Source organism: Lichenostomus cassidix, chromosome 10, assembly GCF_008360975.1.
Source record: "Lichenostomus cassidix isolate B80296 chromosome 10, HeHo_3.0, whole genome shotgun sequence".
In the NCBI taxonomy this organism is placed as follows: Eukaryota; Metazoa; Chordata; class Aves; order Passeriformes; family Meliphagidae; genus Lichenostomus; species Lichenostomus cassidix.
Window position 1 is genome coordinate 10,219,589 of NC_139491.1, and position 23,676 is coordinate 10,243,264.

At 37.1% G+C, this 23,676-nt stretch overlaps 1 protein-coding gene across 2 annotated transcripts; it reads left to right on the forward strand.

The window, feature by feature from the left end:
* Positions 1 to 375: 375 nt before the first annotated feature.
* Positions 376 to 21,870, forward strand: COPS2 (COP9 signalosome subunit 2). 2 transcript variants are annotated; one of them, XM_085070565.1, is made up of 13 exons: positions 376 to 555; positions 9,581 to 9,694; positions 10,750 to 10,827; positions 11,431 to 11,556; positions 12,886 to 12,996; positions 13,113 to 13,190; positions 14,048 to 14,222; positions 15,223 to 15,401; positions 15,538 to 15,590; positions 17,640 to 17,737; positions 19,121 to 19,203; positions 20,277 to 20,335; positions 21,115 to 21,870. In XM_085070565.1, the coding sequence occupies exons 1-13, from the start codon at positions 502 to 504 to the stop codon at positions 21,257 to 21,259; spliced, it is 1,353 nt and encodes a 450-aa protein (XP_084926691.1). In that variant the 5' UTR covers positions 376 to 501; the 3' UTR covers positions 21,260 to 21,870. The 2 variants fall into 2 exon arrangements, with proteins under 2 accessions (XP_084926691.1, XP_084926692.1); XM_085070566.1 differs by having other exon boundaries at positions 377 to 555; positions 12,907 to 12,996.
* Positions 21,871 to 23,676: the final 1,806 nt, after the last annotated feature.

Consider the following 23,676-nt stretch of genomic DNA (forward strand, 5'->3'; position numbering starts at 1 on the left):
CACTGGACCTGCTTCAGGAGTTCATATCTCTTTTGCACTGTGGAGCTCCTAACTGCACACAGAACTCCAAATGCGGCCTCATCAGGGCTGAGCAGAGGGGCAGGACCACTGCCTCGACCTTTCCGACTGTGCTGTGCAGAGACGCGCCAGCCTCGCAGCCCCGTAAGGGATCCGGGCTGGCAGCGCCCACGCCGGATACACGGCGGGCGGCCCCGGCGCCAGCACGGCGCGCTCCGGGCGGCAGAGCCGGCCCGGGGAGGCTCCGGCGTGCAGCGCCCAGGCCCCGCCCGGCCGCCGTTGCCAAGGGCCGGTCGCTATCAGGGGGCGGGAGCCGGCGGCGGGGCGGTGCGGATTGGGCTCCGAGCGGCCCGGGCCGGGGGCGGGAGAGGCGCGGGCGGCAGCGGGTTCCGGGCGGAGCGGAGCCACATTGGGCAGCGCCGCGCGGGGTTGTGGGAGAAGGGGCCGTCCCCGCCGCCGCCCCCCGCCCGTCCTCCGGCCAAGATGTCTGACATGGAGGATGATTTCATGTGCGATGATGAGGAGGACTACGACCTGGTAGGGCGCGGGGCGGCGCGGGGGCTCAGCGGTGCGGTCGGGGTTGCTGCTGGCGCGGCGCCGCTTCGGGCCGCTGTTGGCGCGGCGCGCCCGCCGCAGAACCGCCCCGCCGGGTGCTGCCCCGGCAGGGAGCGCGGACATCCAGCATGAGTTTCCCTCCCGGGGAGGAGGGTGCGGGCAGGGGCTGCGAGGGCCGGGTGCTGCTGTCGGAGCAGCCGCTCGGGCGCGTCTCGGCGGAGGAGCAGGCCAGCTGCGGGCCGGGAGGTGCATAGGCCCGGCTGGTGCCCCGGCGCCAGGCTGGCCCCTGTGTCCCCGCAGGGCTCACGGGGAGCGGAGGGAGCGGCGCGCTGCCTCCTTCCCTCTGTGCTCCTGCCCCGGCCCGAGTGTCGGGCACCGACTGAAGTGGGACAGCTGGCCGCCCTTCTCCCCAGCCGCGGCAGCGAGAGGCCCTTGGGAGCAGACACTGTTGGTGTGCTTGTGTGAGCAACAAACTGAGGAGAAAGTGGGGTAAAGAGAAAGGGGAGTGAGGAGAAATGGCCTCACGGCCGCTTTCGGATGCACCGCGCCGAAGGGTGCACTTCTTTCTAACTTTTTGTCTTTACAGTCTTTGTGACCTTTAATCCACTCCTTTTTGCTCTTAATTGTAAGGGTTGGGGTTTTCCCTCTTGCATTTAGTTAAATGTTGACATCAGGTATTGTCCTAAGCTTTTAAAGTTAAAAAAATGCCGCTTGTGTGGTTAATTATATTGCCCTTATGTTATATTGGAGCTTGAGGTTTGCTTGATTGGGGGTATTTTTGTGGGGTTTTTTTTTGGTTTTTTTTGCTTTTCTGATGTTTGATTGGGTTTTTAGAACTAAAGACTTTGAACAAAAAACAACCAAACCCTAGGTATGATTGAGGCTTGAGAGTCTATTTCATTCATTTCAGCTAAACCTGTATTGACAACATTGCAGTTTCACTGAAAGACTCCAGAAACTTGCTTCTGGAAGATTTGCTTTCTGACACATTATTTGGTAGTCGTTGCTACTTATGAATCCACTTAAAATATTTACCTGATTTTATTTGGAATAGTTGCTGGGCAGTTTTTGTTAGGAGCTGTTCAGAATGGTTGGATGACATTAGATATAGAATAAAAGCATCTGCTTTTGGTTTTGAGGGGTTTTTTCATTCATGTAAGAGTGCCTGTTTGACAGGCATTGTCATCATAACCCTATAAGCTGCTTGTGTCACTATTCCAAGAAATGTTTGTGTTCTGCTTTAAGTTCATGAATGAATTCACATACTCTAGAGACAAGGTTACTGAAGGAAATACAGAGACTGTTAAAAATGTTCCAAAGTGAATTTCCATTCATTTTTCGTAACACTGAAAATTTTGTGTCCTGATTTAAAATACTGTGGTGTTTTTTTCCATCTGATACAATCAGAGGAATATTAAACACATCAGAATTCATATTCCGTATCCATCCATAACCTGAGAACTGGGTGTGTAGAGAAACCATTGGCATTGCATTTTTCAATCTAGACAGGTATGGATAAGAGTGCAGTTCAAACTTACACTGCTTTATGTCAGTTTTCTGCAAGAATAATTGGTCTAATGCTTTTTCCTGTATTTCTTTCTTCTGAAGTACGTTGTTTCTCATTGGAAAAACCTTCCTGAAACACCTTGCTTGTGGCAGATTTCAGCCTCTGACTGTAGTTACTTTTGCTGGAACGTTTTGATTGTCATTAATTACCCCTAGCTCAGACTTTTCAAAATTTTTAAAATACTGCTTGTAATAATTAGGAGCTCATTGGTTTTTTTTTTTTCTTTTCAGTATGTAACTCCCATGTAAAGCATCAACTAATACTTAAGCTGCAGGTGTAAAAAAGTTAATTTTAGTTCATAATTGATGGGGGAAAACCCCAAGAATTGAAGAGTAAAAATACTTCAGCTACACCAGTTTCTGGGACTAACAAACCATGATTGACTGTTGTTTTCAAAAATGCTTGAGACTGTAATAGTAGTGTTCCACAGAATTGTTTCAGAAAAGAAGTTAAGGGCCCTGAAGATAGGGCTTGATTCCTTCCTTTCATGTTGATATCTAGTTAAATTAAGGAAAGACTATATGGGGATGCATGATTCTTAAGTTCAGTGTAATAGCTGCTGCAAGAGGCTTTGCAAGAAAAGAATGACTACAAGACTTAATGCTCATGTCAGTGCAGAATTGAAAGTAAAAGCAAATGTGAATGCTATGAATACTTTTTTAGGGAACAGGAGGAGAGGCAGTGATTACCCAAACAGTCAATGAAAGGAGAAGTAGCTATTGTCAAAATGTGGCGAAACTGGGTTCGGGTCTCCCAAGGTAGCTGCCGTCATACCAATAGCATTGAAGACCCCCCAAAAAATTAATTTTGTCAGCTTTTATTAGTCGTGATTATGGCTGTTCCTCTTTACTGTGCACTTGACCTGCTGATTATGTAGAGCCAGTCAGTTAAATTTCCTGAAGTATGCAAATGTTTCACACTTGAACTGCAATGTGAATAGATATTCCAAAGGCCCAGCTCTTCCCCAGCTTCATCATGGAATTGTGTATAATTAGAGTAATTACTACACTGTTAAACAATTGAAGACTATCCAGGTTGTACTGGATTGTTTCTGTTTAGTTTTTCAGTGGGTAAAAAGCCAATGTTTTACATGTAAATGACTTCAGCCACTCCTAAGAAGTTTAGTTAATTTACCGCAGTCTTGATATGAGGAAGAAATTTCATTTATATTTGTAGGTGGATGAATCTAGATTCACAATTTGCTAGTAATGTGCTGTGACAGCTTTGATTATAACATGAATTATTCCACTTTATGCTTCGGTGAACAGAATAATGTTTACTGGTCATTATGAAAGCCACTCAATTTTAATTTCTAGTTTGGTGCTGCTAGGTGCCTTACATGATTTCAGTACAAATTCTTTTTACTAGATTCAGCTTGAGGGTGGAGAAGGATAAAGAGGAGAAGACCATTGTAAATTCCAGTTTTGTTTTCAGTCTGGGACAAAAGACTATGTTTAGAATTGACTTGGAAGCTAAACTTAGCCTTCCTCCAGAAATTGATTCTTCCAGGCATAATGACAACACATTGACAGTTGTTGTAGTACATCTACTGGACTTTTTTTTGTTTTGGTTTAGATAAATAAGGAATTTGTGGTTTTCTTAATGAGTCATCTTACTGTGTTCGGAAATTCAACTTTAAAATTAATCTGGGGAAAGGCTGGACAAATATATTTGCCAAGCAATTGGTCTTTTTATATTATGGAGTTGTATTATTTCAGTGACTTGTAGAAGATCTGTAACAATTCCAATGAGCAGCCATCCAGTTTGCACCCTGGTGAGACAGCTACAGGTTCATGAGGATTGGCATGACTCAAATGCAGGGAGCATCCCTTCAGATTGCTGAGGATTACCTGTTTCAGGATGTGATGATATTAGGAAATAGTCTTACTACTTACTTCAAACTACGTGAATTGGCACTCTCTTTCTTTCCAACTGAGTGAAATGCAGTCCATTGCAAAAGGAATTTCTGTTTGTTACCAAACTTGATAAGCAATCTCATCACTAGACAGAAACATTCTTTTATTGATGGATTTTAATAGATACAGTTGAAATTTCATGCAGATGTTGCCTCCTCTGCCCAACTGCTCATATTTCACTATTACCATCATTTTATGACATACATATGTTGCAAGCAAGAAAGTGGTAGTGCTGCAAAAACAAGTGTTCAGATCTAGGGAAATACCAAATCAAGTAGATCCACTTGGCCCTCTTCTTTGTTATGTTAATTACAGTAGTATGTGATTTATAAAAAGGTGAGCTTCACAGAGGACATAGGATGTACTGTTCTCTGAATTATTGTTTCATATTCTATATGGATTCAGCATGTGTTTTGATTTTTTTCATGCATTCTCTTCAGACTCATCTTCAAACACAGAATTAATATATTTGAGGTTTATTTTGCTCATTACCATAATATCTCAGAAGTAAGTATTGAGGCAAAAAGCCTGAGAATAATTAGGCAGTAAATTCTTTCTGTCTAAACATTGACAAGTGTCAGTAAGTTCTGGTTTTTGTTGGCTACTTTTGACAATTATTTAGGGCTGTATTCAGAATGGTGCTCTCCGGGATCTGATGCGCGGTTTGGTGTTAAACACAAGCAAATTACATCTAAGTTATGCTGCAAACTGGACTTTCAGAAGAAGATGCACAAGGAGAGCTGCACAAGACTGTTAGAAAGAAAAGGCTCTTTTTTCTGTGCTCTTTTCACGTCTTAATGCCAGGTTTTTCTTTCTCCAGTCTCCTGTCTCATTTCTGTGCATCTTCCAACTGGGGAAAAAAAAAAAAAACAAAAACAAAGGCAGAGCACTGTGTTTCATGGAACTCTTGTGACGCCATTGCACATCGCTGGTTTCACAGACTTCTATTCCTGGTGTGAGGCAGCAGGCACTGGATGACTTGCAGAGTTAGCGAGTAGCAGCAGAAGAGCAGAGACCTGGAATGTGGAAAAGAAACCAGGACTCCCAGTGCATGGCTGAGCAGTTGCAGACTCCTTACACAAATCACACTCTTGTTTTTACTGTCAGGGTTTGCCTCTTTTCCTCTTTGCTCTTTTGCATTCCAGTCTGATTGCTTTCTTTATATTCATGTGCCTGGATACCAACTGGCAAATGCACATAGAACCTGGTAGTTGCTCTTTGTTCCTGGTGCCTGCAGCCTGGTAGTTCAGGAAGAGCAAATGCAAAGAAAGTTGTGCTTAGCAGAGCTCCTGAATGCCACGGTTATGAAACAAAGATAGCTGAAGTAAAATCGAATTTATACCAGACTTCTCAGAAACAAGCGCACTTCATAAAAAAAAAAGTTTGAGTCAGCTAAATGTTTGAAATTTGTTAAAATTACCAGCAGTCGACAGTTGACAGTAATAGGTATTTCAGCAGTCCTTGAAAGATAATTTTTTACAGAAATAAAAGTCTTTGTCTTGTCTTTTTTGCTGGTAAGTTATCCTCTATATAGCTACTTTGCCCTTTTTCTTTTTTTACAACAGGTTTGCAAAGTATGAATTTAGTTCCTGTAGCAGTGGTAAATGATAAATAGAGGAGCACAAGTTTAGGTAATCACTCCAGTTGTGATGTGCAAGTTAGGAAGTGCTTCAGGCAAGAGAGGAAACCAGAAAATTGGTAACAACAGTAGCTTTCACAAAATACTTGTATCTTTGTTTTTGTCCATGTAGGACTTTACCAGGTCAGTGTGCTACTCTGATAGAATGTCACACATCTGCCTTTAAATGTCACTGATACACTGTTATGGTCTCCATGGTGTCACTTGTTCTGGCTGTGGGCACAGGGGCTCTGCTTCGAGATACCTAATCTCCCGTGACCACATTGCCAGGGCTCCTGCCCCAGCTCTCTGAAACCAGCAAGATCCAAACAGCACAAACCGCTGGACTGCTGCAGGGAATGAGGAAGGGCATGCTAGGAGCAGACATGGCCAGGGACGATCTGGGAGTGCTGCATGCTGTTACCCTGCCTTGGCTGCTGCAGAAACTGCAAAGGGATCCATGCACTAAAAAGCATGACTAAAGCTGACTCGGGTGAATTGACTTCTGTGCCTGCTCCTTTCAGAAGCTGAGGCTTAATGTTTTAAAGCTGTTCACTAGATAAAATTTTATGAAAACTTATTATGTAACATAATAAAGACTTCTTAATTAAATTGGTTTCTTGATACTAATTTCCCTTTCATTAAAACTATTTGAAAGAACTGTGTTCCAGGCAGAGTAAACTCCATCAGAGGTTTTATCTCTGTTGCAATTGAGCTAGTGTGGTAATTTCTCTTCCCCCAAAAAGTGATGGGATGGCATGAGATTGAACATAACTGATGGCATTTAGAACATGCAGATTTTCAATGTAGCTTAAATAATGTCCTGATTTCTTTAACTGCATTTTTTCAAACTCTATCAGGGCTTTCTTATTTCTTGAGTAATAATAAAAAATCCCATTTATTTGTTTTGATCCTCCAAGGAAGGAAGAACTCAATGGATTTCAAAGATCAATTCTGTATACTCAGAAAGCTCCTTTTTTGATTTGTACTTACAATGTTGCTGACCATTTGAAAAATATCACCAGGGTCTTAGTTTTAAAAATTCCTAAGCCTTTTACTTTTTTTACATCAGCTAGAGATAAATTTTATCATCCAGCTGCTTTTATATCTCAAAGTTCTAATTAAGCATGTTTGTCACTATGCAAATTGTTAGGTCTGGATGCTATAGTGGAAATTTTTAGTTATGTAGAAATCCTATTTGTAAACCATATATTTGTACTTAATTTGCAACAAGCTTTCTATCTAGACAGTTTGACTTGGGAGAGTTGTTCAGGCAGGAACCAGGGGTGTTAAAAATGAGGGTGAGGAAAGGCTAGGCTTTTGGTATCTGAATTTATTGTTAAAAGAACTTTTCTGTTTTCAGAACTGAAAAGGAAATTAATCTTTTTCCTAATTGGAACTTTGAGGACAGAGCTTTATGCGTTCCTCTTTTTTTGCTTTTGGCAGAAGCTTAATGTTCTCGCATTTGTATCCTACTGCACTAAGCCATCACTGCATCAAAAGAAGACAGAGTGCTCATCCTTCTGAATTTATCAGTGCTGGCATAATTAGCATCAGTGCTTGAAATAAGATGTAGAATCTACAAGGCTGATTTTTTTTTTTTTTTTTTTTACATTATCTAAAGATTAATGGCATCAGATCATATTTAGTTTGAGGTTTTAAAGTTTTCTTCACAGCCATTAAGTCTAAATACATCTTTTAAAGTAACCACCTTACATTTTCTGGAAGTAGGAAAGCCTTATCTCTCTACAGCTTTGAGTCCATATCATCATCCTAAATCTGATATGAAGCAAATGGGCATAAGTGAAGAAAAACTACAGCTATGAAAACATAAAACATAAACCAGTACCTTTGATGCATTTCAGCACATTTCCACTAGGGAAAGAAAAAATCATCAATAGACTTAACACTTCTTTATTATGTATTAATATTATGGAAGGATCTTTATGGGATATTCAAGTAGCATTTAGAAAAATTATCTGAAAAAAGGCTTCCTGCATGAATCCACATCCAGAATCATTGCCAGAGCTAAGATGAAAGTTTGGATATTTCCGGCTTGAGGCTAACGGAGCACATTGTCTCTTAAAAGGAATTAATTCAGTTTGCTTTCCTTTCATCTTTGCAAATAGACACTTCTGCCAAAAATATTCCCCATTGTTCAAGTTAAACATAAACAAGACATCAGCTGATTACACATTTCTTAAATGCTATGATGTTTAATTTTTGGCGGCCTGTATATTCATAAGGTGCCTGATGCAGCTGTTGACGTCGTGTGCATGTACTCATAACTGCTCCAGTGAAGTTGGATCAATAGGATAAGGAGTTTACAAAAACAAGCTAACCAAAATGAAAGCCTGCCCAATGAAATAAAACACTTGTTTCTTGTTTTCTTTGCTGTTTTCAGTATCACATTTTTGTAGTTCTGTGGGAACTCAGAAAACAGGTTTGTGGAATTCACAAGACTTTTCAGTCTGTTCATTCTCACTAGTGATAGTACTTCGTTGGGTGAAAGTAAATACATACCTGGGCAACTTGCCTACATGTTACAAATAGAAACGTTAAAAGGTAGAAGGCCAAATGTCTCAAATACCACATTTAATAAAATTTGCTTCAGCTGTGGGTTCCCACAATTAATTTTTGCTTTAGAACTTCAGAAAACTTAAACTTTGAGAGATTTGCTTGCAGTGCAGGGAGGAGAGAGCTAATTTACAACTTCTCTTTTGCCTCATCTGTTTTTCATTCCTTCCTGTGGTTTTGGAGGAACTCCCAAGGAGTCCATTAATAGTAGGAGTATACAAATGAACAAAAGAATAAATGTGCCTGACGAAGTACAGCAAGAGTAAAACCCACGTTAAAGGAGGGGACCTGACTGTGCATTGCTTATGTTGTTACAAGGGGAAGTTACTCTGACAACAGTAACTTTGAAATTTAAACAGATTCTGTTAAACAGTTCATCTCCTATTAGCCAAAATCCTGTTCTGATAAGTTGGCTTGAAAATGCAGAGGTGTGAAGTGGTTTTGAATCATGTAAACATTAAATGAAATTCTTTTCTGAGCTTTGTTAGCATTTTGTAATTTGGACATGCAGCATTGTCCTTTAGCAAAAGAAGATAAAATATGCAGGGGTTTTAATCAGAAGAAGTCTCAGAATACTTTTTAAAAAATTTAGGTAACAATTGTTAGAAATAAATACTACAGTTTGTTTGATGCTAGTGTACATGATGGATAATTATTTGATTAAATTATTGTGCCTAAGCTGCACCCCACCATCTTTGGCAGCATCTTTAGCATTTTCTCAATCATCTCCTGCTTCTCAGTGCAGAAGCAGCTGGTGTTATCATCATTATTCTTTTTTTTAATTTCCTTAGACAAGGATGAATCGTTATGGCATAAAAAGGCAGATTACAGAGAGATTCATGGAAGCATTTGATATCCTCCATAGCTGAATCATTACTTGCATGGCAGCTCAGCCAGACTTTTCTGTGGCTAGCAGAGGCTTGGTAACAGAGAGCCTTGTTGAAGACTAGTGGGCAGCATGTTCTCTCACCCCCAGAAATGACATGTGCTGTTGGGCCTCTGTCCTTAAGCTCCAGCATCAGCAGAATTTCAGTCATACAGTCTGTACTTGTCATAAAGGTGAAGTTGGTAGAGCTATGAGTTCATTAATCCAGAAGGAAACCTGCTGATAGGCAAGTGTTGGTGGATAGTGAGTCTGGTCTAGTAATGGGAGAGACAGAAAATCATCATATGGGTCCATACCTGTTACATGCTCTAAAATCACTGTCTGTTAATATACAAGCATTCCCTGTCAGTTGGAGTAATATGTCTTACTATTTATTATTTTCAGCAGATTATTAGATGTTCTGAACTCTTTTTTTCTCTGATTTTTTTTTTCTTAAAATGTAGGAATATTCTGAGGACAGCAATTCTGAACCAAATGTGGATCTGGAAAATCAATACTACAATTCCAAAGCTTTGAAGGAAGATGACCCCAAAGCAGCATTAAGCAGTTTTCAGAAGGTTTTCTGTCTTTATATTCTCTCTCTACTTTTTATGTTAATTCACATTTTAAAATATTTGATACCATTTAAGTTATTTCCTGAAATTTTAAGAGTAGCATTTATCTTTTAACTTACTAATGTGCTAAGTTTATTATTGAGCATCTTAGACTCCTGGCTGACTGCCTTTCAGGATCATTCTTAGGGATAATAAATAAGCCATAGTATAGTCATCACAGATCTGACTTTTTCATCTTTGGGATTTACTAAGTTAATTAAACAGTTCTAAATGTGTTTTCATGTGTCAACAATAGAAATCAGATCCATTTGGGTTTTTTAAATGAAATGGTGTTTTCCCCAGTGTCTTATGTAACATTATATTTGCTTTGCTGTCTGATTCCAAAGCTTTAAGTGTATAAATACTAAGTGACATAGAGTTTCTTTTCTTCATCTCAGTTTTAAATTTTTAATGTTTGCACACTGCTACGAGAAAGCAGTATGCTGACGTAACTTTTTTAAGATATACCTCTCTAAAGAAAAAATAGATTTTTATATCTCTTGGATTATTTATAGTGTACAACAAAATTATATGCACCACTTAAAAAAAGACTTACTAAAATTTTTACTTACAAAACATTTCCTTAACTGTTATGTTAAAGCCTAGAATTGTTCTGCTTTATAAAGGAACTGTAGTAATTCAGAAGAGATTTTTAACTAATTTAGTCAATATTTAGTTGACTCAGTTTTGCAGGAGGTGTTACAACTATTTTTGCATATGTATTTATGAAGTGGTGTTGAAATTTAGTGTTTGGCATTAAAGTGTTTGCTGTTAGACAACAACAACAACATATATCATGTTCACCCTCCCTACATCAGCTGAGTTTTGAAAACTGATGAGATCCATACCTCTCACTAATTTTTTCAATAATACCAGGAAAGAGTAAAATTGAAGAACAGGGCAGAGTTAAACATTGTAAGGAACAAAGTGGGGGGAAAGTGTGGGAGATGTGTATTTTAAACAATTTAAGTTTGAATAAAGCTTTTATAAATATTGTTTTAAAAATTCTTCTATTTCAGGTTTTGGAACTCGAAGGCGAAAAGGGAGAATGGGGATTCAAAGCTCTGAAACAGATGATTAAAATAAACTTTAAATTGGTAGGAATTACAGCTATCACTTGGGAGTAAATGGCATAAATATGTATTTGATCCAGAGATCTTAAGTTATTATTTTAATTTATGTGTATGACAAGTAAATCTGCCAGAACTTGTCTTCTGCAGTCTTTAATGGCTACTACATATACATAGAGCAGGGAAATGATGTGGTGTTGGCAAGTCCAAGGCAAAATGTGTGCAAAATAACTGCTGTAGTCAGCTGGTACTCCATGAAAGTGTGGGGCTCAGTCCTTGCTGTCCTGGGGTATCACAGCACTCAAGGTGGTTATGTTTCTGTGTGTGTGTGCTGCACCAGGACAAAACAGTGAAAAATTTATATCCTATGTATGCAACCATTCCAAAGAGTTGTATAGCCAGCTCTGTTTTCTTCATTGAGATAAATATTTTAAATATGTGTTCCATGCAGTTCTGAAGTTATTTCTGATTCTGCAGGTTATGAATAAAGTGGTGATATGAATGTTTTAGTAGCAACCACTACTGCATTGTCTTTCTTTTATGCATTTTTCCCTATATGTACATTTGCAAGATATCTCAGTTTTTAATAATTTAAACAAAAATTATAATGTGACTTTGTTTTCCTTTTAGACTAACTTTCCTGAAATGATGAATAGGTATAAACAGCTATTGACCTACATACGGAGTGCAGTTACAAGGAATTACTCTGAAAAATCCATCAATTCTATTCTTGATTATATCTCTACTTCCAAGCAGGTTGGATCATCAGTTCTTTCATCTTCATAGTTTTCAGTTTTGCATTTTTAACTATGGATGTCTTTTGTGTTTGGTTTGGGCTTTTTTGATCTGAATAGAGGGATTTTGAGTATTTATTTGCTGTCATATGTAAAAACATATTTCCCACTTGTAGTGGATTCTATAACACAGATAAATTTTCATGAACTTGTCCTTTTTTGGCAATATTTACCTGGAATTTCTATGCTTTTTTTTTTTTTTTTTTTTTTTAATAGCTACACAATATAAGTGCCCTCTGAAATATAATTTCTAATTAAATAATGTTTTGGGTTTTGGGGTTTTTTTGGGGGGGAGGATGGGGGAAGAGGAATCTTTGAAGTGTTGGTGTGAAATACTGCCTGTCCAGTGCACTGTGCAAGTGAGCTGCATGTCCACAGATACACAGCCCAGCCCTTTTCTTTCATGTTGTTGTAGAAGCTTTACAGAGAGTAGGAAGCTCCCCTCACTGACCACCTGGAAGTAGCACCTTCATATGGAGGATCACTGGTTGTTAGTGATGAGTCCCTGGTCATCACAATCCTTCCTGTCCTGCCACTCTTAGAAGTGAAAGCTGAATAGCTGAAAGATGGGTTACTCTAAAGGTCTAAAGGATTGTCTTAGGCTGTCCCTCCTTGGCAGAGGTCAGTGTCTCTGCTCCAAATGCAGTTGAGCCACACCTGGAGGGACCATCTGGAAATCTTAACTTGATGTATAGTCACAGATATGTTATTCCCAAAGGAACAGTGGCCATGAACAATACTAGTGCATTCTTTCTAGAACCCTTGTAAAAGGTAACACTCAGCACTTTGATTTCCATTTTAGATGTTGTATTTTGGGGTTTTATGCAAAGAAATGGTTTGATGTGCTCAAGAGCTTTCTTTCACTCAGCACTGCTAGTACAGAAAGGAGAAGGCATCTTTTCCTTTGACCATTTTCCTCTCTTTGTAAAGCCTGTTTTCTTTTTGATACATAAAGTATTTTTATTCTTTTAAGTGAGAACAATATTGCTGGTGTTTGTTACACAACATCAGAATTCTATTCCTTGGTTATATAAGATGGGCTTTTATAAGGTGGCTTACATTTTTCACAGATGGGTACACATCTTAAAATGTGAATACTTTTAAATTATATCTGTTTTATATAAGCAAAGGAAGTGTAGTTAGCTTTGTTACTTTAGAAGCTGTTTGCAGTTTAAATGCAGACATTAAATAAGTTGCAGATACCTTTCTTATTTTGAAGTTCAAGCATGCACTTTTAGTTTGTTCAGATTGACTTTATTAACAGGTACAAATTTGCTGTTTACAATTATAGAATTCTGATTTTTTATGTCAGATGGATTTGCTTCAGGAATTCTATGAAACAACACTTGAAGCTCTGAAAGATGCTAAGAATGATAGATTGTGGTTTAAGACAAACACAAAGGTAAAATATATAACTTCCTATTTTTTGCTTTTGTTTGGCACCTTCAACTAATTTTTGTAAAGTATAATCGTGAAATTCTAATAGATCTCAGTACTTCAACTTTCTTTTCATTACAGCTTGGCAAATTATATTTAGAACGAGAAGAATATGGAAAGTTACAAAAGATTTTGCGTCAGCTGCATCAGTCATGCCAGGTACCTTTATATTCTAAATCACTGTGGCTTAGTAAACAACATAGATGCATTGATGTTTTTTTTAAATACATCTCTTGTTGGCCTTTGAGGCATTTTGCTGAGCATTAGTACAGAGGGAAGAAATACTGTTCCTGCTTTAATTTATTGTCTGCTTGGTAACATAAACAAAAAATGCTAAGTGTTTTATTTCTTCCTTAAAGATGATTTTAAAAAAATAATTCACAGCTGCTGATGAGGTTTCTCTTCAGGTGCCAGGTTGAGAAGCACATAACAATAATCTATAATGCACAGACATTTATTTTAAAATGTAGCAAAGATTCCAAGTGAGCTTTATTAAAAGCTGAAAGTACAGTTGTTACTTTCCCATCTGGAAGGAGAAAAAATAAATTAGCCATGAAGCCTGCTGTGCTTGTTTGTGACACTTCTCCTTCAGTATGGAAAATAGGTTACAATGAGAAATGGTTCTGTTAGAGACAGCAGAAGAGTCATATGTGTTACATACATACATACATATATATATATATGTATGTATATATGTATTTCAGTCAGTCATTGTATTTATATACTTAGACTGTGGCTTAAGGAAAGTGGAAAATAATTAAAGTTTTGAGGAGAACATTTAATTAAACAAGAATACTGTCATTTTAAATAAAGTTCTTCAAAAAGTAGCCTGTGGTAAGTTCTTTGAGTACTATATCTTCTGTTAGTAGTTACATCAAAATTTCAGAGTTTCAGGAATATTCTTATTTTTGACAGGAAATTACTGAGAGTATTTGCTTATCAGTTTTTTACTAGTATAAAGCTGAAATTGCTGTTCTTTTAAAATTTCACAGTATTTATTACTTAATCTGTCCTAGACTGATGATGGAGAAGATGATCTAAAAAAAGGTACTCAACTACTGGAAATCTATGCTTTGGAAATTCAAATGTATACAGCACAGAAAAATAACAAAAAACTTAAAGCACTATATGAACAGTCATTGCACATCAAGTCAGCCATTCCTCATCCGCTGATCATGGGAGTTATCAGAGGCAAGTTCATCTGAAGTTTTCCTTTGTCTTCTGTTGCACAGATTTGTTTAATGAAAATCTGATAACCAATGTTTTTTTCCAGTTCCAACTATAAAGACAGGGGTTTCTGTAGATCCACAGACTTATCATTTAATGTTTGCTTCTTGCAGGACTTCAGCTCTGCAGTTCTGGTGCCCAAGTATCAGATACACTGGTCAGAAGGGCAGGACAGTTGGCTACAAAACTATTAGGAGAGAAGCAGTAGAAAGAAAAGAGGAAGACTTGCTGTTTGACACCATGGCAGACAGCAAAAGAGAAATGCAAAGGCATCTGCAGGGCATAAAAACAAAGGCTTGACAGGACTGCTAGCAGAAGGGACTGCTGTTTCTGCAGTCGCCTTGTCTAAATTTGTGTCTCACCTCACTAAAACTCAGCAGGAACCAAAGGGCTTTAAGATGTGCTTGAAAGTATTATTTATTATCTGCATTAATGAATTGTAGTGGAAGCATGCCATGTGTCTTGAAAAAAATAACTTCACAATATTGTTATGCCTCCTCCTTCCCCTGGTGTAGACACTGCACAGACAATCAGGTAGCAGTGGGTGCTTCAGAAATAAAAGGATACAGAAAGTATTTCTCATTTTTTCTGTGTGGTTTTGCTCAACAGATAGGGAAAATTCCATAAATGTACAGTCTGTTGCCATTGAAATGGAGATAAATTCTATCTCAGTTCTTGCAGTATTTTAACATAAGGGTGAAGTAATTATTGGCTATGAGGATTAGTGTTCAAGTTTTATGGTGTGGGTTGGGTTTTGTTTTTTCTTCTTTGGAATTGGGTTTATTCAAATGGCAGTGCTGTATGTGAAGGCCTTAGTGCTTTTTTTTCCTAGTGATTTCAGAGAATTAAATGACTTCTGAAAATGTTTCAGTAATCTATTTAGAAATAGCATGGAACTTGAGTACAATTATTGTAGTCAGCAACAAGCACACTGTGTTCCTTTTCTCTTCATCTGTGTTTTCAGAATGTGGAGGCAAAATGCACTTACGAGAAGGAGAGTTTGAAAAGGCACATACTGATTTTTTTGAAGCATTCAAGAATTATGATGAATCAGGGAGCCCCAGAAGAACCACTTGCTTAAAATATTTGGTCTTAGCAAACATGCTCATGAAGTCTGGAATAAATCCATTTGATTCTCAGGAGGTATTTTTTTCTTTTTCCTTCACACCCCCTCCACATCCCCTCACCCTTTTCTGAATATATAGGGAAATTATCCAAAAGATGGAAATGGGGAAAAAAAAAATCTAAACTTGAATATTATGCTTTCTGTTCTGTGTAGGCTAAACCATACAAAAATGATCCAGAGATTCTAGCAATGACGAATTTAGTAAGGTAAGATTTTCATTTTTCTGGAGGAAAGAACAAAAAGATTAAAAAAAAAAAAGATACAGTGTCCAAAGAGAATATTTTTAGAAATGGCTTTTCTCTGCACAGTTAACACAATTATTCATAAATATTGGGCAAATATTTGGGGACTGTTTTACTCAAGAAACTTACTGTGAGGTACCATAGTATACCTTAGTATACCATAGTATAGATAGCATACTATGTAGGAGTACAGAAACTGTACTTTTGTCATTTTATGCTGTGACAGAAACCTCATTTCTCCCCTTAAATAAGTTTTCTCATCTTGTACTGCAACTGGTCTTTTCAGGCTTTGGCTGATTACATAAGAGAAACTGAGCCGAGTGACATCTCATACCAAAGCCACAGAATAATTTGATGCATTGATGTGTCATGATTTCCCACTGTAGGAATACAAAACTTAACTCTCAGTGATCTCCCACATCCTTCAAACATGTGAAAATCAAAAGAAAGCCTCATTACCTCTTACAGGCAACTGTGAGAAGTTTTAGTGTCTTAAGACCATCAAGTTGATGAACTGAGGCAGTTTTGTATAATGGGCTTTGAAGCTCACCTAGTGCATCCACTCTGTCCTGCCTTTGCTACTTTCCCCTTGTCTTTTCACTACATAGGAAGTAATGTCTGCTCACATTTTGAACCAGTTGGTCCTGCCTTGGAACAAACCTTGTTCTGATACTGCTGTTGTGCTGTACCATGTTATACAAACAAGTTGTTTCTGAAAGTGAAGATACTCATCTATTATTGACACAGTGATTGAATAAATTATTTGGCAGTTTATTAAAGGACTATTTCCAGTAATTTATTCCACTTTAGATGTGGTTTTTTTCTAATTCACTGTCATAATGTCATGTGAATTTGAGGCAGAAGGAACTCCAGATGGCCTTACCCAATCTGATTTGATTCATATTTCTAATTTATATCTTTTATCTTGACATTTGAGTATAACTGCTTCTTTAAAATTAATAATGCAATTAAGAAAGTGTAGATTAAAAATATGCAGAAGTTAAAATTAATTTCAAATATTACAATTATGTTTATAATCCCTCCTATGTTTTACAGTGGGAACTTGAATGTTCTACATATGATAAAAAGAGACTTCTGAAATAAACAATAAAATATACTGCATTGAAATTCCTTTTCATTATGAAGTAAAATTTACTGGTTTCCTGTGACACAGTCCATGCCAGTCACATAACTCTATTTATAAACTGCTCAGGTTCTACCTTATATTTAACAGGTCTTTTTCTTGGCCATTTTAATAAAGTATTAATCTTTTTTAACCAGTTTCAGAACAATTTTTAAATGTACAGCATATGAAGGACAAATAGATGTTACTAAAATGTTTGATGTTAGTATTAAACAGAAGTTAAAAGTATGTTTTTTCAAGACAAAGGTCTTTCTTCAGCAGTTACAGCTCTCAACCTTTAAATGATGCTGTGATGGCACCTTCTTTTTGCAGTGCTTCCTCAGATGACAAGATTGACTCTTGAAATGATATATACACAAATAAGCTATAAATAGAAATCTAAAAAGTAATATGCCAGAATTATTGACAGATAATCCTGGAAGTTAGGATTTCTTTCATCTTCCAGTATTTTTAGCATTCAATTTAAGGTGGACATTGTAGAGACAGAAACAGCCTTCTAGACTCTTTTTAGCTCTTATTTGTTGCATAAAGTATGACTTCATGAAGCCAAAATTCATGTAATGATACTTTTCAAAACAGGCTATTTAAGAATAGCTTTGTAAAGTACAGAAGTTTTGAAGCTACAGTGCACTTGTGGAACAACTAAATGTTCATACTAAACTTCAGTAAATGCTACTAAAATTGAAACAGGAGAAAGGTCATTTCTGTTGCATTTCATCTTGAAAGAACTTTTGCTTAAAAAGGTTCTGAATATAAATATTTTCCACCAGTGCTTAATACATGGTTTTTTAGAAGTTGTGAAACATAATTTTATGAGTTTGTTTAACTTTTGAAATTAATAATTCAGTCTCTTGGGTTTTTTTCTGAAGTGCCTATCAGAATAATGACATCACTGAATTTGAGAAGATTCTGAAAACAAATCACAGCAACATCATGGACGATCCCTTCATAAGGGAGCACATTGAAGGTATTTTGAAGGCTATTTTAATCTTTTTTGTTTTCACTACTTAGTAAGGTCCTCTTTTTTTCTTTTCTTTCCCCCACCCTGGTTTATTTTTCTTTTGACACTAAGAGTTCTTTGTAATTACTTGTGGATGATTCTTTTATGAGTTATTTAGAAGTTGGTCAGGGCTAACTTGCATCCAGGCATGTGGCATGACTGTGAAAGATTGCAGGAATGATGGGGAAAGTTCTCAAAGACCAGCTATTGTAAGATAATATCTATGGTGGTGTTAAGACACCGAATATTTTGAGTGGTGTTCTTGTTCTTTCTTTTTTTCCCTTTGGAATGGTGAAATGAGAGCAACCCTCACCTGTAAAGATGCTTTGTATCAGTCTCATCCAGTTTGATGTGTGGTAGTTTATAAAGTTAATTTTCTGTTTCAGATTAAAAACGAAATACACAGATGTAATGAAGGTTGCACTAACAAATATGTAGTAATACAATATGTAAAAAGATGCATACTTTCAATTTGTATCTTGTAAACAATGTTTGGAGTTATAGTACCTATACTTCATAAAATGGGAACACATTCATATGTGCCTTTCTGTTCCATTAACACGGAAAAGTTACTTCATCCATTTTTCATGTATCTGAGAATTGAAGAGTCTCTTCACTCGAATACAGTGCTCAGTTCTTCAGGTACCTATTGTTTCCAAGAGTGGGTCTTACTGTGGCATTGCAAGGTCATTTAGCTGGATAGGTACATGAAAGAAGAGTTAAATCCAGAGACCTGGTTTTCTTATACTTGTTGTTTGTGAAAGAGAGCAGGACAAACAGCAGGGGAAACTAAATATAACCCACTACTGCTGTTCCATGTTGACTGCTGGTGAGCTGCAAAGTCTTGTAGGGAGACTGTAAAATCAGAGATCGATGCTCATGGAGGAAGGTGTGAGAGAACTGGAGAGGAAGAGGACAGCTGAACCAAGGCACTGAAGAAAATTTGAGTGCCACTCTTTATATGCTACTGATGTCTCATCATTTGCACTCTGTGGTGATACACAACATGTTCATGGTTATGTTTACATACCTTGCCTCGTTGTTTTAATCTCCCTAGTTTTATCAAGACACATAATCTGGTATTCAGTGCTATTTAATTATATAAACAGTCCTTGTTTAAACAGGTAAAAATGAATCTAGGGGTTTTTATCTGTCTGTCCACCTTCAGAGTTACATATTGTTTGGATCCCTGGAAAAGGAGGGCCCTTGTTATGTTGCTGGGCTTCCCCACCCACTGAATTACTACCTTAAAAGATCATGGTGTTTAGTATAACTTTCTATATGGAGTGGTATTGCATCTTTATTTCAAAACAGTTGTTTTTACAGTGTTTATTTTTTCTTCTCTTACAGAGCTTTTGCGAAACATCAGAACACAAGTGCTTATAAAATTAATTAAGCCTTACACAAGAATACATATTCCTTTTATTTCTAAGGTATGTGTCAGTGGAGCCTTGCATTTGCTTAAGTAAATTATTAACTGAATAAAAGCTTTTAAATAAATACAATGCTTTCAGAAATAGAACATCCAAAATATACTCTAAACCATAAAGTATTACTGATGCATTGCTGGCAGCTTTGCAGTGCAAAAATGTAAATTTCAAGTGTCATCCAAATGCTTTTTATAATATGTACTATGATGTACTTCTAAAATACACAACTACCATATTCTACTTGGTGTAGAAAATGACATTTCTGAAGAAAATTATAAAAAGTGAAATTTGTATAATTAAAAACGTAATTATAAACAAATTTTATGAACGTAAAAATTCAAACTTTAATTCCTTTTGTTCATAAGCTATCTTCACGTTTGTGTTACATGAGTTACAGAACTGTGGTAGTAGCACAAACCAACTGTTACCATAGAATCACTGAATTCATTGCCTAATCTGGAAAGAACAAAATAAAAACCCAGTGATAATATATAACTATTTCCATCTCCTGTGGGTCTGTGATTTTGCTTGCAAAAATTTACAGCATTACAACATATGTCACAAAGTATTAGCAATGCCTATTTTTTATCCTTGAATTCTCTTTAGAACTCAGTATGCTTTTTTTTTTTAAGCTAGACTTAGCACATGTAGAGCTTGCTTGAGCCAGAAGATGCAATTACATCTCTAAATGGTTTTGAGTGCAGATCCATTCTTTTCTGATAATTATTATTTTATTTTCTGGGTTTTTGTGGTTGTGGTTTATTGTGTTGTTGTTTGGTTTGGGATATTTTTTATCTGTTTGTTTTTTCAGTAAGTCAGTAAAGGAAGTCATTTCTGGAGCTCCCAAAATCTTGCTTTAGCCTCTTCAGCTTTTTCTGAGAGGTTACTGGTCTCTTAATTCTTGGCCATGTGTCCTTTGGGTGGAGGTCTTTTGCTTGATAGATTATGACTGAATTGTTACTTTTGAACAGTAAGAAACAGAGGTTAAACCAACTTCTGTATATGAAAATAAAGATTGGAGAGTTTTAATGTTGCAAAACATGGCAGCAGAATAATAAGTTTTCTTTTTGTTTCAGGAGTTAAACATAGATGTAGCTGATGTGGAAAGCTTGCTTGTGCAGTGCATATTGGATAAGTATGTACTTGATTGTTGATCTTTGATTACTTAAAATAATGAAACTGCAGAAGAATCAACAAAACAGTATTTTGGGGCATTTTGATAATACTGGTTGGTTCTAGAAGTGAAAGGTAATGGTGCTGACTTTGGGTTTGCTTGGTCTCTGAGCAGTAAAGTATGTTTGAAAGATGGGAGCCAAGAAAATTATACAGAGAGACTGAGTGGCATCTTTTTACTTTAATTTTTAATTACATAATAAATTTCCTAAATTATTATGAAATTATGAAAGTTGTTATTCTTAGTAATTGCTGCTTATACCCATGTATATTTTTGAGTGTGTTCTCAAGTTGACAGGTTGGTAGTCTGCTTTCCTTAACTAGAAAAACTTAACTACAATTTGTAAAACCTATTTTTCTGGAGGGTAACTTGTTACATCCACTACAAAAATACAATCTATTCATGGGCTTATATTATTTGATTTCTTTTTACGTAAATCTCCATTTTTCATGATTCTTTGACTTTCAAGAACTCTTTATCTCATATTGCTTCAGATTTTGTGTGGGTCATAGCTAAGCAGATAAAATACGAATTGCCCAGTGAATTAGTTCATTTGATTTCCAGTCACGATGACAGCTTAATAGGCAATTCTACCCAGGGCAATAATTACAGAAGTGCTGAATTCTGACATGGACTTTGTGCCTCTCTTGTGTAAGACCTCTTATTTTACCTCTGATTTCTTGTTAGCTCCTATTTCCATGTCCATCAGCAATTGATAGTTTTTATTTATTTACTTCTAGCACTATACATGGCCGAATTGATCAAGTCAACCAGCTCCTAGAACTGGATCATCAGAAGAGAGGTGGTGCACGTTATACTGCATTAGATAAATGGACCAACCAACTAAATTCTCTCAACCAGGCTGTAGTCAGCAAGCTGGCCTAACAGAAAACAAGCTTCTACAAACCTACTTAAGGCAACAGTGCAGTGATGTAAACCTTAAAAGAACTGGGAATGGCAAAACTACTGTCGGTTGGTGTGCCCTGAAATTATTGGAGTTATGGCAGAAGTGCTTTTTTGATCAGCTGGTTTGTGTTTTGCTGCTGCATTTATCCCAAGAAAAAAACAGCTTTAATCTCCAGAAGAAAACCAAAATGCCACGGGATTTATGCTGTATTGACATCTTGCCCTAAATATACAACATCCTAGTAATTTGTCAAGGGGCAATTAATGACCAGAGAGAAGATTTTTGTCATGATTTTAAATACACTGACACGTTACTGTTGGTTAAATTTAAACATGTTTTACCTGCAGAAATTCTCTCACAGAAATAACCTGCAATAACTTGAAATGCATACCCTTTTGAACACTTCTTTTTCTCATGTATAAATTGAAATGTTTGCTGCATTTTGCAAAATGTCAATTCTCCAAAAATGTGTCCATATATTTCTGTACCTGCAGTGTAGTAAAGGTTTAGAAGAAACCCCATAATTATAGTGGCATACTGTCACTTAGGTTTCAAGCAGCAAAATAAACAGTGCAGTTCAGAAATTGTACAGTTTGTTTCTTGATGTGCTTTCATTATACTTGAATTTTACTTGTGTTATTTTTAAAAGAAAATAGGTGTTACTTGATGTCATCTCATGTGTGAAGGACAATATGGAGATTCTAAGTCCGAACCCCTTGGTATGTGTGCTGTTGATTTTTCTTTTTTTTTCCCCTTGAAATAGTGAAACATAAATACTAAAGAGCTGACATTTAGCAGTCTTGCTAACTGACTTGTAGCTTCAAGATGCCAAACTGTTATCAGTCCTGTCTTGTTATGTTGGTGGGTATTTGGCATCTCTCAGGTATATGCTTGGTTTTTATTTTGCTACTTCAAGAACAGAGATTTTCCAAGCAGTACCCTGGGAACAGAGATGCAGACCCTAATTGTTCTCTCTCTTGGCCTAATCTGTGGTCTTTTGCAGCAGATTTAGTGTATATAAAATGACACTGTGTGTATGGAGTGGGGACCAAGAACAGTGACCTTGGTGGTAAAGGAATCTGTTCTGTCTCAAATGTTTGAATGTATTGTAGTCCCTTCAGAGCTGCTATTCAAGTCCTCAAGTCCTACCACAGTGCAGCCACATGCCTTTTGTGTCCTAAGATTTTGGGATCATCAGATCATTCTAAAATACAGTGTTGACCACAGCAAATTTTATTCCTGTAGCAAATCGTGTGGAGCTAACAGAAAAATTCTCATGCAGGTCTCAGAAACGTAGTAAAAAGGGTCCATTTTTCCCTAACTGCCAATATTCCATTTTAAAGCTGAGAGTAGTGTGTGATGGTACACATGCAGTGCCACACACAGACATTGTAATAGTAGAAGGAAAAATACATATGTAGAGTAATTAAAACACCCCCAAAACAATGAAAAAGCCTAATAAATTAGAAATGTCCATCACATACATGCAAGGCAGTGTGGTAAACTCAATGTTCTAGGGCAGGATTTAAATTGGTAACAGGGTATAATTAAATAGGATAAAATTAACTTCAATCTGAAGAATAGTTATGACCCTTAGAAACTTATTTTGTACTTCAGTTGTCAAGGCAAATGATTTTTTTTTGTTCCTAGTGTTTACATCATAAAACTTAATGTGTACCGTGAGTAGCATGATGTTGAATCTTGGGTGAGCATTTCTTCACTCGTATTTTTTTACCAATTGGTGTTTTTAATTTATCCACTTACTTAAAACAACAGTAAAATTTAATTTTTAAGCAAAGTTTTTTTCCCTTTGTAAAATCTGTAGATAACATTTGACTAAAGCACCTTATATTTTGTTTCCTTTCCTGTGATGTGTAGCATAGTTTTTACTTTGAAAACTCCAGTAATACCTGGTGATGCAAAGTTGAACTCAACAACACTGCACAGTCATTGGGACCCTTACCTACAGATCCAGAGACTTTATTTTGGATAGCAAATCTTACAGTGTTCTTCCTCCCATGGGGACAAGGGATTGTCACAGCTATTTCAAGGTTCTCCTTCACATAGAGACAGGGGACAGTGACAGCTGTTTAAGCAGGTTTTCTTTCTCTGCCATTTCCCTTCCTGTGGGACAGAACAACTCCTCTTTTAGAGGAGGGGAAAAAAAAGAACTGCATAAACTCACAATCAGTGAAAATTTTCAAAAGAGTCGTCTTGACTTTGTCTGTTGTACTTCATGTAACCTTTTCCATCCCAGCTATGTCGGGGAGGCGTTTTTTTTATTTTTTTCAAGAAGGAAATTGGAATACTGCAGTAAATCTTGTCCTGTCCATCTAGTTCCCTTATCTGTTTGTTCTGAAGGACTAATTGTTGTAGCACTAGTCCAACTAGTGAA

What these genes read in the sequence shown, in the direction of transcription:
- COPS2 (XM_085070565.1), top strand. Translation starts at nt 502, where the DNA reads ATGTCTGACATGGAGGATGATTTCATGTGCGATGATGAGGAGGACTAC. An exon ending in ATGAGGAGGACTACGACCTG is followed by an intron (nt 556 to 9,580) that starts GTAGGGCGCGGG and finishes CTTAAAATGTAG; the next exon opens with GAATATTCTGAGGACAGCAA. An exon ending in GCAATGACGAATTTAGTAAG is followed by an intron (nt 15,591 to 17,639) that starts GTAAGATTTTCA and finishes TTTTTTCTGAAG; the next exon opens with TGCCTATCAGAATAATGACA.